The sequence below is a fragment of the Cervus canadensis genome, chromosome 33 (assembly GCF_019320065.1).
Source record: "Cervus canadensis isolate Bull #8, Minnesota chromosome 33, ASM1932006v1, whole genome shotgun sequence".
NCBI classification, from domain to species: Eukaryota; Metazoa; Chordata; class Mammalia; order Artiodactyla; family Cervidae; genus Cervus; species Cervus canadensis.
Window position 1 is genome coordinate 21431123 of NC_057418.1, and position 17444 is coordinate 21448566.

At 35.2% G+C, this 17444-nt stretch overlaps 1 protein-coding gene across 3 annotated transcripts in view; it reads left to right on the forward strand.

Annotated features, from left to right (window-relative positions):
• TAB2 (TGF-beta activated kinase 1 (MAP3K7) binding protein 2) overlaps positions 1-17351 on the forward strand; it is an 82056-nt gene extending 64705 nt beyond the window's left edge. For 2 of the 3 annotated variants that reach the window (XM_043456800.1, XM_043456801.1), the window contains 4 exons: positions 10062-10222; positions 10435-10528; positions 11838-11918; positions 15306-17351. In XM_043456800.1, the coding sequence (XP_043312735.1) occupies positions 10062-10222; positions 10435-10528; positions 11838-11918; positions 15306-15448 (479 nt within the window). In that variant the 3' untranslated portion in view covers positions 15449-17351. Of the gene's footprint in view, positions 1-10061; positions 10223-10434; positions 10529-11837; positions 11932-15305 lie in introns of all 3 variants that reach the window. The other variant, XM_043456803.1, reaches the window with a different exon arrangement.
• The last annotated feature ends 93 nt before the right edge of the window (positions 17352-17444 follow it).

The window sequence follows — 17444 nt, forward strand, 5'->3', positions numbered from 1 at the left end:
TTCATATCTTTGGTGTCATATCTAAGAATCACTGGGTAAATCCAAGGTGATCAGGATTTACTCCTTAGAGTTTTAGTTTTAGAGTTTAAATTTTGGTCTCCCATCTACTTTGAGTTAACTTCTATATAAGGCTATGACATAAGTGTCCAGATTTCATTCTTTTGCATGTGGCAGTCCAGGTGTCCCAGCACCACTTCGGTTTGTTGTTGTTGTTGCAAAATTTTCTCCTCTGCCATCAGTTGCCTTTTTTATGTTGGAGTGAACAATGTTGTCAGTTTCAGGTGTACTGCAAAATGATTCAGCTATTCATATACTTGTATCTGTTCTTTTTCAAATTCTTTTCCCATTTAGGTTATTACAGAATATTGAAGCAGAGTTCCCTGTACTATACAGTAGGTCCTTGTTGGTTATCTGTTCCCAGTACCATTTGTTGAAAAGACTTTTCTCACTGAATGGCCTTGGGACCTTTATAGAAAATCAGTTGACCATAAACAGATGGGTTTATTTCTGTACTTTCAGTTTTTTTGTTTGTTTGTCTATATGTTTGTCCTTATGCCATTACTACACTGCCTTGATTGTTGTTACTTTATAGTAAGTTTTGAAATTGCGGTGTGTACATTCTACTTTGTTTTTTTTTAGGTTGGTTATTTGAGGTCTCCTGCTATTCCATATATATTTTAGAATCAGCTTGTCAGCTTCTACAAGCTGGGATTCTACAGGGATTACACCAAAATATTTTTCTAAATATACTTGATATTTTTTTTTAAATGTAAGCAAACCAAAAGGATTTATAATGAAAAGTTCTCTGCACCAGACAACCAATAGCTATTCGCAGTTCATTTTGTATTCTAGAAATTGAAATTGTATATGAAGCATACATATATTTATACATTTTTAATACAAATGAAACATAGTTTACTTTCTCTTTTTATCAGAGCTTTTGTTTTTGTCTCTTTGAGAGTATTCTAAGTCAGGAATTGCAGATCTGCTTCTTTTAAAAATGACTATGTAGTATTTTGTACCATAATTTCTAATCACTCCTTTTTTGATAGATCCTAGGGTCTTGTTTTTACAAACTGCTGCAGTAAAAATTTTATGCATGAAAATTTTAACCACACCCAGATATGTTGGCAGAAGAGATTACCAGGAGTAGGAAACTGCTGTGTCAAAGGATATTGTATTTTTTTACTTTTGATAGATGTATCATTTAGGCTTGGTTATGCTGCTGTTAACAAACTGTGTCTTTAAACAACAAAGGTTTATTTCTAGCTCACTTGACAAATAGATTAGCTGGTGGGCTCTGTTCTACATCACCCTCACTCAGGTACCAGGTTAAGGGAAGCTCCGTCTCTGTGCTTCCATGATTGTTCAGGCAGACAAAGGACATATGCAAATTAGCTCTGACTCCTTAATTTTCTGCCTGGACACGTGTTACTCTTTGGAAAGAACAAGTCCACCCTTAATTCAGAGAGGATGAGGAGGCGCACTTCTACATATACCTGGAAAGCAGAGAGGCAGAAGTGTTTGATGAAGAACACAAATGACTGCCTCAGTACACGCTACCAATTTTAATTTTGAGTCTCTAAAGAGATTCTACTAGTTTATAGAGATTCTACTTGTTTATTTTTAACAACCACCAGAGGGAGTTGTAAGCTTAAAACTTAATTAAAACTTAATTTTTACTGAAAGAAGATTTAAGAAGTACTGAGTATAATTTTCTCTGTTATTCCTCCTCCTTTTTTTGTCTATTTAAAAGGGCAGGTTAGACAGTTAAGTTTGGAAAAACTAAAGAAATCACTATATGAAGTGTTAAGTATATCCCTTATTTCCTTGGTAGAATTAGCATATCAGAGAGCCACCTTTCTGAAGTGTCAGCAACCTAAAAAGTCTTTAGGTTGCTTATGCTTAAGCATCCTGTGCTTAAGATTCCATAGGATGGGGAGAGGTTGACTGTTCTATCCAGAGACTTGAAATTAAGCCCCCTTTTCTGGTCCATCCCTCACTTCTGCCTTTTGTTATTTACTTGCATTCTCCAGGAGCCTCTTTTAGGTTTCTGAGTGGCAAATTAGCTGCCTCTTTGCAGGACCCTCCTTGTCATGAGTCTGTAGCTTTCTCTGCCCTCCATTAGTCTGTTCCATTTCATCTGCTTTCAGTCTTCCAGAAACTTGTTGAAATCTCTTGCCACTAATTGCCTTCTTCCTATTGTTTACCTTTGTTGGATTCTATCCATTTTATTCCTCTGTAATTTTCATGAGGTTTCAAAAGGCAGAAGATTGTGGCTCAGCTGGTGAAGAATCCACCTGCAATGTGGAAGACCTGGGTTCGATCCCTGGGTTGGGGAGATGCCCTGGAGAAGGGAAAGGCTACCCATTCTAGTATTCTGGCCTGGAGAATTCCATGAACTGTATAGTCCATGGGGTCACAAAGAGTCGGACACAACTGAGCGAGTTTCATTTTCACTTTCAGTCACCTTTAACTGGAAATCCTCTCTAGTATAATTGATTCTTTGTATTTGACTTTTAAAGTCCATATTAGTCTAAATGTCAATAATTGACAGGAATGGAGAGGATCTTTTCCTTAGCTTACCCACTGGAGTCTGTTTAACAGATCACCCCTCCTTGTTTACAAGTACATATCACTACATTGTGCATGAACTTAATTCACCTGTAGGTGTGGTTGATATTTTGTTTATAGCAGTTTTGTTGTATGCCAACGAAAGGGGGAAAAAACCCAAAAAGCCAGTCTAAGGGATTTCCTCAGATTCCTATTCACAGTCTTTTCCTATAACAGAGGTGAACTGTTCTAGTCTTACCCTACAACTGCAGCCATCATTTTGTCACCCTTTCTGACTGTTTCTAAGCTGTCTGCTTCTTTTGGATGCTGGAAGTATAATTGCCATATTTCTTTCTCCCCAGTCAATACCCAACTCCTTCATTTAGGAGAGATGGATCAAAGCAAAAGTGTCTTCATAAGTAAACGTTATAATCATTCTTCTTTATTATGAGTCTTAATAATGTTTCTTAGTGAATATGTATTGTGTAATATTTTTACAGTGAAGATTAAAATTGTAGACAAAACCACAACTGGAGAAAAAGTTTAGCTTTAGATGAATTTTCTGTGATTTTTAGAAATTCACCTTGATACTACTTTGTAATTCATCTTTCTCAGACTCCTGTCTAAAACTCCCAAACCACATTTGTACCACAGCTTCCTTATCCATTCATCTGCTGATGGGCATCTAGGTTGCTTCCATGTCCTGGCTATTATAAACCAAACCACATTTGAAAAGTGAACTAGACACTTAGAAGTCCAGGCAGCTACTAGAGAAATTGAGATCATGTCTCTCTTATACTATTTCCAGAGCATTTTTTAGTTTGTAATTAATGGACATACTTAAAAGATCCTGAATAGTCTGCATATTGTTATTTCTAATATAGTCATAAGTCTGCTCCAAGACTTTGTTTTCACTGAAAAGAAATACCTCTTAGATAAGTTCTAAGACAGTGGACTGACTTTAGGGTTTCAGCCTGTCACAGGTGGTATCTACCTTTAATCCCAAGGGTGAGCCGTATCTTCAGCCATTGCAGAACCCCGTTTCTTTGTGAATCCCCGAAGATGTAGTATTTTTTCTGTTTAAGAAACATTCTGAAGTAGTTACTCTGTAACTTTAAAACATCCCCATAATAATACCTTCAGTAACTATGACTCCTTCATCTCTCTTACTATATCTTTTTCTTAATCAGTTTTTTATCTCCTACTAATATTGACCTTCCAATCCCAAAGAAAGGCAGTGACAAAGAATGTTCAAACTACTGTACAGTTGCACTCATCTCACATGCTAATGAAGTAATGCTCAAAATTCTCCAAGCCAGACTTCAACAGTACATGAACCATGAACTTCCAGATGTTCAAGCTGGATTTAGAAAAGGCAGAGGAACCAGAGATCAAATTGCCAACATCCACTAGATTATAGAAAAAAGCAAGAGAGTTCCAGAAAAACATCTACTTTTGCTTTATTGACTATGCCAAAGCCTTTGTGTGGATCACAGCAAACTGTGGAAAATTCTTAAGGAGATGAGAATACCAGACCACCTGACCTCCCTCCTGAGAACTCTGTATGCAGGTCAAGAAGCAGTAGTTAGAACTGGACATGGAGCAACAGAGTGGTTCCAAATCAGGAAAGGAGTATGTCAAGGCTGTATATTGTCACCTTGCTTATTTAACTCATATGCAGAGTACATCATGAGAAATGCTGTACTGGATGAAACATAAGCTGGAATCAAGACTGCCAGGAGAAATATCAATAACCACAGATATGCAGATGACACCACCCTTATGACAGAAAGTGGAGAACTAAAGAGCCTCTTGACGAAAGTGAAAGAGGAGAGTGGAAAAGTTGGCTTAAAACTCAACATTCAGAAAACTAAGATCATGGCATCCGGTCCCATCACTTCATGCCAAATAGATGGAAAAACAGTGGAAACAGTGACAGACTTTATTTGGGGGGCTCCAAAATCACTGCAGATGGTGATTGCAGCCATGAAATTAAAAGACACTTGCTCCTTGGAAGAAAAGTTATGACCAACCTAGAAAGCATATTAAAAAGCAGAGAAATTACTTGGCCAACAAAGGTCCATCCTGTCAAAGCTATGGCTTTTGCAGTAGTCATGTATGAATGTGAGAGTTGGACTGTAAAGAAAGCTGAGTGCCAAAGAATTGATGCTTTTGAATTGTGCTGGAAAAGACTCTTGAGAGTCCCTTGGACTGCAAGGAGATCCAACCAGTCCATCCTAAAGGAAATCAGTCCTGAATATTCATTGGAAGAACTGATGTTGAAGCTGAAACTCCAGTACTTTGGCCCCCTGGTGCGAAGAACTGACTCATTTGAAAAGCCCCTAATGCTGGGAAAGATTGAAGGCAGAAGAAGGGGATGACAAAGGATGAGATGGTTGGATGGTATCACCGACTCAATGGACATGAGTTTGAGTAAACTCCGGGAGTGGGTGATGGACAGGGAGGCCTGGCATGCTGCAGTCCATGGGGTCGCAAAGAGTCAGACACGACTAAGCCACTGAACTGAACTGAATATTGACCTTCTCTCACTCAGCTTTTTTCCTGAAATGAGTATTATTACACTGGCTTTATTTCAGTTTTATATTTGCCTGGTATATCAATTTTAAAGTATCTCTATCAGCCTTCAAGATTTCCTCTGTATCTTTGGTTTTTCAGCAGTCTTATTATATGTCTAGGTGTTGTTTTGTTTTGATGTTATTTGGAGATTCCTGGGCTTATTGGATCTGTGATATATTGTCTTTCATTAATCTTGGGAACTATTTAGCCATTATCTTCAAATACGTCTACTGTTTTTCCATTTCTTTCACCAATTACATGTATATTATAGACTCATGTTGCCCATCACCTTTTGGATGCTTTGTTCTTCTTCCCTCTTTTTCTTCGTGTTCAACTGAAGTAATCTCTTTATTGTTCTGTATCCAGCATGCTGGTAAGCCTGTTGAAAGAATTCTTTATCTCTGATACCATATTTTATTTCCAATATTTGGCTCTTCTTTAATAATTTCCATCTCTCCTCTCAGATTATCCATCAATTCCTACATGTTGTTCATCTTTTTACCTAACTCCTTCAACATGTTGTGTGTGTGTTCTGTTGCTCGGTCGTGTCCAGTTCTTTGGGACCTGCCAGTCTCCTCTGTCCATGGGATTTTCCCCAGGCAAGAATACCTACGTGGGTTGCCATTTCCTTCTCCAGGAGATCTTCCTGACCCAGGAATCAAATCCGAGTCTCTGGCGTCTCCTGTTAGCAGAAGGATTCTTTACCACTGTACCACCTAGGAAGCTTCAGTCATAGTTATTTTTCAATTTCCCGCCAGCTACTTTCAGCATCTGGGTCATCTTTGAATATGGTTCCATTGACTGGTGATTCGTTGAATTTTTCTCTCACTTTTCTGTGTGTTATTACTTTTTTCTTTTATTATTATTGAATGCCAAAAACTATATGTAAAAAAATCAGAAGAAACCGGGACCTTTACATCCAGAAACTAGAATACGTTTTTCCTGTCAGGATATGGTGAAGTGTTGAGTCAGCTTAGGCAGGAGTGGAGGTAGGTCTGGGTTTTGTCATTGCCTTTTTAGTTCCTCCCAGTTTTCAGATGTCGCTAGCAGTGGCTGCTCTTACTTTGCATCTCTTAGAGTGCTGCCTAGAGTGCAAAGTTTACTTTACTTTCGTCCTTTCATTTTCAGCCTTTCTGTGCTGTGCTGGGTCCCCATTCATTCCATCTCCATATGATCTGATAAACAGCGAAATACTAAATTATGTGGAATTTTACAAGCCACGTGGTTTCAGTTGTAACAAAAACAGACATAGACAATAGGTGAACAAGTGAGCATGGCTATATTCCAGTAAAACTTCGTTCACAAAACAGGCAATGGCCAGATTGGGCCCTTGAGCCATAGTTTGCTGACCCCTTTTTTAGAGCTTTTATCTTGGGATACACACATACATCACACACCTGTATTTCCAGGCTCCAGCAGGGTAGGGATTTTTACCTGTCTTGTTCATTGATTTACTGAGTGGCTACAACAATCCTGACGTGTTATATAGGCTCTCAATATATTAAAAGAATGGATTAGCAAATTACATTTTAAGTGTTTTTTGAAAACAGCAATGCAGCTGTAGATCTTTTGTATCTAAACAAATTCATTTAATTAGATTACAGTTATTATGATTACTGATATATTTGGAATTATTTATGTTCTAGTTCTTTCCACTTTCCTCCTTTCCTGCTATCTTAAGTTTAATCAAATTTTATTTCTCCTTTTGTTCTTTTAGAAACTATATTTAGCTTTCTCATGTACTCTTCATCTTTATCCCTAGATATTTAACATGTATAATTGGTTTAGCAACATTTGAGAATATTCTTTTCATACTGTTCATGGGATTCTCTATGGGGTTTTTCCAGTAGTCATATATGAATGGGAGAGTATAAAGAAAGCTGAGTACCAAAGAATTGATGCTTTTGAACTGTGGTGTTGGAGAAGACTCCTAAGAGTCTCTTGGACTGCAGGGAGATCAAGCCAGTCAATCCTAAAGGAAACCAGTCCTGTATAGTCATTGGAAGGACTGATGCTGAAGCTGACACTCCAATACTTTGGCCACCTGATCCGCAGAACTGACTCATTGGAAAAGACCCTGATACTGGGAAAGATTGAGGGCAGGAAGAGAAGGGGATGACAGAGGATGAGATGGTTGGATGGCATCACTGACTCGATGGACATGAGTTTGAGCAAGCTCCGGGAGTTGGTGATGGACAAGGAAGCCTAACATGCTGGAGTCCATGGGGTCGCAAAGAAGTCGGACACGACTGAGCAACTGAACTGAACTGAGAATATTCTGTATAAACACTTTTAAAACTTTAGAATGCTTTTCATCTAATTTTCGTATTTCCAAAGTTTCTTGTTATTCTCTAACATTTTAGTTTTACTTTCTTTTAAACAGTCTTTGACTCCCCACCCACTGCCATGGTCTTTTTCCTTTGTTTCAGAGTTAGAACTTTTTTTACGTTCATTATCTTATTCCTTCCTCTTGTATTAATGTCCTCCATGTCAAAAAACATCTTTAGTAGTTCTTTCTTTAGGAGCAGTCCATGGTTTGTAAAATCCCCCAACTTTATCTGTTCATCCCTACTCCAGTAATTTGATTAAGTGAATTAATTATTCCATTAGCTTCTGGAATATTATTTCATTTCTTCAGCAGGTTTCTCTTCAAATTTTGCCATTCACTCTATTGTCTCCTTCTAGAACTCCTTTTTATATTTATTCAGATCTTTTAACCCCTCTTTTATGTTTCCCATCACTTTATCTCTGCATTTTGAGAATACTCTTAGATTTATCTCTTGGGTCACTAAATATGTCTTGGACTATGTGTAATCTACTGTTTAATCTATTTGGTTGACTGTTTCAATGGCTATTTTCCACTTCTAGAGGTTGTTTATGGTACTTATCCAAAACTTGTTCACGGTGTCTTATTGTTTTGTTATATTCTTCTGTAATCATTATAATCATCTTAAACAGATATTTCCATAGCTTCTTTCAAACTATTATATAACCAAGTTTTAAGGGGCTCCTCTTGGGCTGTTGATTCTCATGGTAGATGGTTTTCTTGCTCGGTCATACTTTCCTGCTGAGAGCTTCTCTTCATTGAGGATTTTTCCTTTTTGGATTCCATAGTAGGTGCCGCTCCGTACTGGAAGTAGGTTGCCAGAGCAGTTTGCATTTGCTTCTGCTGGTTACCTCAAGGAAATCACCAGCCTAGAGCTAATTGTTAACAGTAATTCCTCACTCAGAGGTTCTCTCTCTGCCCTCAGCATATAAATCATTTTCTCAGAAAATCTATTCTTATCCCCTCTCCTCATGTAATATTGAATAATATCACAAATGTGTGTCTTATTTTCTAACTCAGTACAAATATAAATTATCATTTAGTCATTAGAACCACTAATAAATGTGTGTTTTAAAGTTTTTTTTGTTTTGTATATTTAGGGAAAAGCTTTTAGGGAGATAATCTCCATTAATTTTTAAGAAATACTGCTTTTAAATAGTCATTAATTTGAACACATGTCTTACTAATGGCATTTGAGACTTGTTGGTAGATCATCAGAGTTTAGAAATGAAGGAAAGTATGTTATGTTCTTGTGGTTTTCCTTTGCCTCACCCTTCGTTCCCACTTCTTGTCTCTGTCTGTCTCCTCTTACTGTCCCACTCAGAAATTAACAATCCACTCCTCATCTTCTTTTAAGAGAATAAAATAAAGCCTAATGCACAATTCTTATGTTTTGGAAGTAGAGGCTTAAAATTTTGCAATTCAAGTAAAATAAACCAAATTAATAAAAACCTGACAAAACAATCTTGGGGTGGTTATGGATACACAAAGACACAGTGAGTTTTCTATCAGGAACATGTGTACCTCCAAAACACCTCCCTGCGTTTTTAGAATATATATTAAAATGAGAGATAAGATACACCAAGAATCAGTCATGGTTTTTAAAACTTGAGACATATTCCCCTAATACTCTTTTTCTTCCAATAAGTAAGAAAGGAGAATTACAGAGGGAGATACCTGTGGATTGTATTAGTGTCAGATTTTTGTTGAGAAAAATTACCTACCATTTAAAGTTAATTTTAAAGTACTTGAGCCTAACTAGCTTCCCCGCACCCCACACCCTAATTCAGATTCTATAATACACTGCTGGACTGAATGGCCTGAATATATATAGCCTTTTCCTTATTTTTTAGCTTCTTGAAAATTTTAGTTTGATTGATGGTGACTATTTAGCATTAATCTAATCTGTTTAATCGACTTGCCTTTTTTAATTGCTATTTTTCATTTTTAGAGGTTTTTGTGCTTTCCCAAATCAGCGTGTTTTCTCGTGGTAGAGTCATCCCAAGCCTCCATTTAATAGTAAATTCAGTTATCTTCACCACCAGTCCAATATCCTAAAAAGTCAAACTCACTTTGTCCAGAAGTGGCAAGAACATATATGCCAATTTTTATGGTTTACTAAAGTTTCCCAAGCAGTTCATCATTCATGTGACAAGATTAATTGCTTATTTTCTTTTTTAAAAAATCTTAGGAAAATATTTTCACAAAATATAATTGGAATATAAGAAAATGTATTTGGTTTATCTGAATGGTTTTGTTTTTGATTTGCGGTTTGAGCAATCTAATGTTAACATTCATGTGGATTGAAATCAATCAGTTTTATTTATTGTATACATCAAAATGGATTTAACCTAACCCACATTCCCATTAAGACGTTTATATGCTTAAATGATTCTCAAGTCAAAAAGAAAATAATTCTCTAAAGTTAAAAATATTGAAATTTTAGATATTTAACACACAATACTTTGTTTTAGTGTTATCTTTGAGATTCTTCACAGCCTCTTGTTTGTCACAGAAATAGTTATTTGTTTTGTTTTCCCAAGATTGTTTAAAGGTTAATTGATTAAACTCGGTGGATCTTCATATATACTAATATGTATTGCAGCTCTTTTGGTACACCAGAAGGCCAGAATGGAACGGCTTCAAAGAGAACTTGAGATTCAAAAGAAAAAGCTGGATAAACTAAAATCTGAGGTCAATGAGATGGAAAATAATCTAACTCGAAGGCGTCTGAAAAGATCAAATTCCATATCCCAAATACCTTCAGTAAGTTTTTCTTTCTGTAACTGTTGTAACTGCTATGCTTGAACATGAGAATAAGCAACCTGTCATCAGTATAAAAGCTTGACCTAGTTTTCTAGAAATGCTCTTAATTCATACTTGTTTTTCTGTCCTTACCTCCCCCTGCAAAACTTGACTCCTTCTTAACTAATAACACAAGAGTTCTATGTAGATCCTCACATGGAATTATTTTTCAGCTTGAAGAAATGCAGCAGTTGAGAAGTTGTAATAGACAGCTCCAGATTGACATTGACTGCTTAACCAAAGAAATTGATCTTTTTCAAGCCCGAGGTAAAGTTCAATGCATATTCAGCTGAAATTCTTTGTATTAATTTATCAGCTCTTCCTGTGGCTGAAAACAGACTTATCAATTGTAATCGTGTTTCAGATTTCATTTGGAGCCATATAGTGCTTACTTAGATTTTTATTTTCTCTCACTCTCCACTCCTCCCTCCAAAGTTGTATATTTGGTTGAGGAGTAGTTTGATACATCTAATATCCTTCAAATCCCCTTTAGTCATATGTTAAGGGAAGACAGTGATTAGTATGTCTGGCTATATTATCAAAAGTATTGCTGTTATGTATTAATATAATCTGTTACAATGTTTATTAAGATTGTAATATATACTCATATTCCTTTTTCCTGTTTACCTTTTTTCCTTCTACCTTTGAAGAATTATGCTTTTAAGGACATGATTAAAAGGTATCCCCACTCTAATGGCACTTTCTTAATTGATGAAGTAGAGAAGAAAATTAAAATATGACTTACAGTATTTTTAGGAAAATGATAGTTTATGATATTTGAACTATTATTGACCAGCAATAATTGCTTATTGTGGAGTAAAAAAAGATTGGGGCATTTGGCACAATACGTGAGTAAGTGAGTAAAAAGTGTTCCATAGACAACTAAAAAGAACATTTATAACTTAAACCTAATTCTAAAGTTTGGAAATAATAGAAATATATAAATTGAAAAAGACAGGAAAGGGAAGAAGCCAAAAAATAAGCCCTTAGTCACACTTCTGAGTATGTGCCAAAATCCATTAAACTGAAAGATGATTTGTTTTATTTTCTTTTAGTAAGTAAGCTGTTTGTCTTGAAACAGTCATAGAAAATGCCATAATTTAACTTTGGTGAGAAAAAATTAGTGCTAGTCTAGAAAATGTAATCTTTGAACTTGTTCCTTTTGTTTAAAATCTGAAGCATCATATTATATTAGTTCAGGTTTTTATACTTACTTGAGGCCAAGCTATTTAGTGGCTTAAGACCATGCTAAAATTATATTTTACATTGTCAAGTTATAAGTTATCTTAACTTGTCACAACAGGGATCTGTTCTAATTCTTTTACTGTCTTTCTAGCATTAATCTAACTTCTCAGTTTACAGCTTGGACTTCTGTTACGGGTATTATCAATATATTACACCTATTTCAGCTGTTTTTTGAAATCCTTTCATGTAATTAGAGATTAGAGGTGTGAAATAAAAGTATTTTTTCTATTTAACTGTAATTTTTTTTAAGAAAGAAAATGTTTGCTTTTTAAAATTTTTTTTAATTTTTTTGAGCTATAAACATTGATATACTTCTTTTTATGTATTTCAGGACCACATTTCAATCCCAGCGCTATTCATAACTTTTATGACAATATTGGATTTGTAGGCCCTGTGCCACCAAAACCCAAAGGTTAGTGTATCCAGTAAGTGTGAAAACTGTTGCATTTTGAAAAGCAAGATTTTAGAAAATTTTATTCTTAGCAGCCTTCCACTCTAGAAGTACTTCCAACTTTGGCATTCTTGGTTGGATTCATTAGGTAGATACTTATTTTCACTTAACATGCTGGGAATTGTGAGGGTTCAAAATGTAATGTACTTTTAACCCTTTAAAAGTAATATGCCTGTCCTTAGGATTCATTGTATATTCCCAGAATAGCAAATCTTGGCCAAAAAAAAAAATCACCAGGGTAAAAACTTGTATTCTTTGAAATTTGAGTTAAATGTTAACCTCAGGAAAGTTTATTTTTCATAAGTATTCTGTCCTATATAGTTTATGCATAGTTCTCTATCATCAAAATTCTCTGAATTTCAGATAAATGTTTTTTTTTAATTATTACCTACTATCATTTTTACGTCATTGATACAGTATGTACACACCAAACTAAGAACTGCTGAAACATTTATGTGGGTTTTTTACTCCAGGTGTTAAAAAATATGTAGAAATGGGAACAATCTTTGGTTTGTTACAAGAATTTTCATATTCTCATTCAGTATCCTGTTCTCTCCACTCCTTTGTTTTTATTCAGTTATAATTCAATTAGGCCTAGCTGTAGCTTCATATTTTGTATTATTTAAAAGTTTTTAAAGATAGTTAGCTGGAATGTAATGAAGTCTTACTACAGAGGAACAAAAGTGAAATTGGGCTTTTGACACAGCACATGAGTAAGGAAGTGTTCAGACGCTGGATGTTAATTGAAGGAAGGAATAAGGAAAGCAGTGGACAGCCTAGCTCCTTAAAATAAGCAAAATGGATATTTTAGACTCTGAATGAGTTGCCTTAATATAATCTTTTTATTCTCTTTGAAAAACTAAAAATTCTCGTATAAAAAGATCCTGTTTTATCTCCATGTAATTCAGTGCTTATGTGTTACGGGTAGGAGGGAGATGGGATATAGATGCATAAAGGTTTGTCTTGACAGTTGTTGAAGCAACATAAGGGCTGAGAGTTTATTTCACTGTTTTCCCTACTTTTGTGTGTGTTTGAAAGTTTCCATGATAAAAAATAAGGAAAAAAAAAAACTTAAAAAGCTTTTCACAAAAGATAAATGCTTGTATACTGGATATTTTTAGAGAAATAAAGAATTAGTCATTTTTGCCTTAAGGCTAAAATAGGGAGTTAACTAGTTTCACTTAGAGAGGTTTACTTAGTTCTTAAAATCAGTTCTGCTTTACAGCGTGGGTTTTTTAACAACTAGAAGTGTGGCCATCACAAGTCATCTCATACTGTGCTCCCGAAATAGCTTCCTCTTTTCTCTATTCTGGTAGTTACTTAGCTTCCAAGTACCACTAATAATGAAGAGTCATAATTCTAAGGACCAGAAGATTTTGTGCAGTTGCAAGAAAGCCATTGGAGATTTTTTTCATTTTAAAAAAATTAGGTCCTCTATTTGATTACCTTAGATATTTAAATATTGAAGATAATCCTGGCACTTAGTAATAGAATGAAGAGTTAATACAGATTGAATGGCCCTCCTAAAAAACCTTTGTAGTTAACAAAAAGGACAGACAAGGTTTTACTGAAAATGTGCCAGATCGGAATGTTTTCTAACCTCAGTGAGACCAAAATCCTAAGTAGACTGGATTATCCCCAGATTAAAACAGTTGTTCTATAAAATGTTTCCTAAGTATGGAAGGTGGAATAATTGTAGATGGTAAAAAGTCAAACTTTTAAAAACTATTCATTTTAATGAGTTTTAGGTGGATACTAACTCGTATTGTCAGACCCTTGATTTTTAAAATATTTTTACCTAGATAAACCTTAAATAGATAGTTTCTTTAATATGTATTTATTTGTTTGGCTGTGCTCGGTCTTAGTTGTAGCATGTGGGATCTAGTTCCCTGACCAGGGAGTGATCCTGGGCCCCCTGCACTGGGAGCTCAGAGTCTCAGCCACTGGACCACCAGCAAAGTTCCCTACATATTTGTTTTAAAGCTATTCAATTTAAATAAAATTACTATATAAATAATACTTTCATGGTGCTCATGCATGTGCCAAAAATCATGTTGATGCCTAAAAATTGTGACCATGCCTAAAGTGGGAATTTTGCAATAAAATGTTAACCTTGAGACCAAACAGTGAATAAAGTGCCACTAAACAGAGTACCGTCACTTAATTATTTTGAATTCGTTACAGAAACTTGACTTCCTATATTTTTATCCACTATGTATCATAGTTTCTTTTAAAATAGCATAAAAGATATCATTTATTTACCAGCTCAGTGGAATAGGTAGAATTTGCAAATTAATATACATTTTTAATATAATTTGTAAACTACAAATCATAAACCTTGACTGGAGAGATCCAGTAATGCATGCTCCTTTTACTTCAAACCTCCCCAAAATAATTTATAGGAATCCTATTTTTAAATTACAAAGATACCTCCCTCCCCCAAAAAAGTAGTTTTATAAATGTAATTTCATCTTTGACACAACCATGGAGGAATATATTTCTTATATTTAAGATACCTCTGTACATTCAAACATTTAGAACATTGACTTCATAAAACTGCAGTGACTATTTTATAAGAAAGAAAGAATAGATATAGAGAAAACATCATTATCTAAGATCACAGAGCAAAGAAATTAGGAGTTAATAGCAGAACCATGAATAGAACTCCATTCTCATAACTCTGGATCTGGTAGTCTTTCTAGTGTTCCATAATAAATACGTTTTCAAATAACATGAGAAATAAAGTCTGATAAAATTTTATACTGATTTGCTTCTCCAAGTCTGTTGTTGACATTTAGTTAAATAAGATTTTAGAAATTAGTATGTATTGCTCAATTTTAGATTTTTAGCAGATGGAGAACATTTAATAAACACTTCCATTCATGATAGAAATCAGAAATATAACTACTACATCAGTGAGAAATGAAACTCAAACTTGAATGAGACATAAATGCACTAGCAGTACTGCATTGTAGTTGGATACCTTTTTACATTCTTAGGTGACATTATGGCTATTAGTTGCCATATGAATTGATTTCCCTTTTCTCCTGCTATAAATTGGGGGAAGTGATGCTCTTTTCCCATTTGAGGAGATATTGAGGTGATTAAGTCATGTCCATGTTGCTATTCCCTGGCAGAGATGTGCCCGCCTGATAGATACAGGTTGTGAGGATCAAGCATGTGGATCAGTTTTGGCTAGATGCTTCATTTGATTAACAGGCTGTTTCCTGCTGTGTGGTGATAGTGTTTAACTGACTGAGCTATGAGGAAAGCCCAATAGTGTTTATAGTTACCAGTAATTTATGACTGTGATTTTGCTTCTAAAATCATTCTTTTGCTTCCTTACAGATCAAAGGTCCACCATCAAAACACCAAAGACTCAAGACACAGAAGATGACGAGGGGGCTCAGTGGAATTGTACTGCCTGTACTTTTTTGAACCATCCAGCCTTAATCCGTTGCGAACAGTGTGAGATGCCAAGGCATTTCTGAGCCAGGAGGCCCTATATCTTCTCTAAATCCACATCTGAAATTCAAGAAACCAGTCTGTCATCAGGGGAAAAGTTTCACTGCTACATAGGATTTTGTAAAATTGAAGGTGTGACAAGATGGTGTTGTGCTAATGTTAAATGTCAACCCACAGAGCTAATAATACCTCAGTCTAATGTCATGGGCAGTTGAAATTCATCACATGAAAGGTAATCTGCTGAAAGACTTGGTTGCCCACTGCCTAACCATGTACAGTGTTACCAGTAGCCCGTCATGGATAATTCTCAACATATTAATATACCTAGATGTTCCCAGTACTTTTTTCCCTCATGTCACTACTGAATTTTGACAGGAGGAAGGAATAGAACAATGGCTTTTTTTTTTTTTAAGCTTTCGGTGAAACACTACAAACATGAAGAAAAGCAACAAGGTTTAACTATTTAAAAACTGTTTGCTGCTGTATAGTGCCAATGGGAAGGGGAAGAACTTCACAAATCTGTGGTACTCTTGACCTTGTCTTTGTCTTCCCTGAAAACATCACTCTGTGAAGCCAGCATCTAGGGTCTAAAGATGAAAGGAGAGCAGCAGCATTGTCTGTACAAACATGGTGTGAAATACCCCAAAGCTTTTCCTACTGTACAGAGCTCTCAAGTCTGCTTTAAGTGATTTCTTTTCTTCCTTATTATTTTCTTATATTTCTATATGTATAGTGTAATAGTCTTTTGTTAACTAATTTTCTTTTTTCCTTTTAGTGATTAAGTACTATCATGTCCCTTTTTAAGCCTTACATGAGAGAAGCATTGCCTTCAAAATAAAAAAGCATTAATGAAATGAAACTATGCACAAAATAACTTTCCTCTACTTATTCTGTACTTTGCCCTCATGAGTGCCGATGTTCTGTGAAGACATACAGATGCTGCCCAGTGAATTGCAAAAAATATTTCAAGACTTATATGTCTATAGATCACATTATATACTGACTTTAGTGGTGGGTAACACAACATGGTGTTTTATCTTCCACAGGGAAGCTTAAAACAAAAGGTATTTTTAACCCACTGACAGCAACAAGGTTAAGTTTGCTTTATCTGCCTGTGTCCCACAGAACTTTCACAAGAGATTACTATTGGGAAAGTACAGTTTCAAAACCAGCAGCAGTACCTACAGCCCTTTTTTTGGAGAGAAATTTAAACGCTTTACTGTTGGGGCAGTCCGTTTCTAAACCTGACTTGGTGGCAGTATCGTGTATATTTATAAAACAAGGCTAGTCGTATTTAGGACAACTGAAGAAAAGCTGGAAAAAAGAAAAACAAGCAAACTTGAACACTGAAGCAACCTCAAGCATCTCTTTATTTTGATGATATATTTTTGTAAGGAAAATAAATATTCAGATGATCAGGAATGTATATAACGAAATGAAATCAAGGAAAAAATAACTATGCATTTAAAAAAACAATTATGAAATTATATATCAGTGCTTAGAATGGGGTTAACGGAAGTGCTGAAATGTAGCAAAAGATAGGAGATAATGTAGACTGGCACCCACTGTAAATGTTTGCCAATGAATATTTTTTAAATAAGCAAGATTATTACAGGTGATTCTATATGAATGTCAGAGCCTTAACTTCCAGGCTTTGCATCTTGTATATGAGAAGAACTATGACAATCCTAGTTAATTAGATGAGAAACCCAAAGCCCTTACATTTGATGCATTTTGTTTTAAAATAGGCCTTGTTTTTCAGCTTCATCTGCAGTTCTATGTGAAGATTGATAAATCAGTTTTTACTTGTTTTATTAATAAAACGTAATTTGGATATCTTGAGTTGATGGTTTTGTGATTTAGCTGGGTAAACTATCTTTGTAACAGATAAGTTATTTATAAAAATTAAAAAACTTATATTCTAACATGGATTTTGTGACTTGTTCTTAAAGTTTTGTGGGACAAGAGGTAAATTATGCCCCAGCAGAACATTTGATAGTTAATAGAAATCAGAGGAAACTC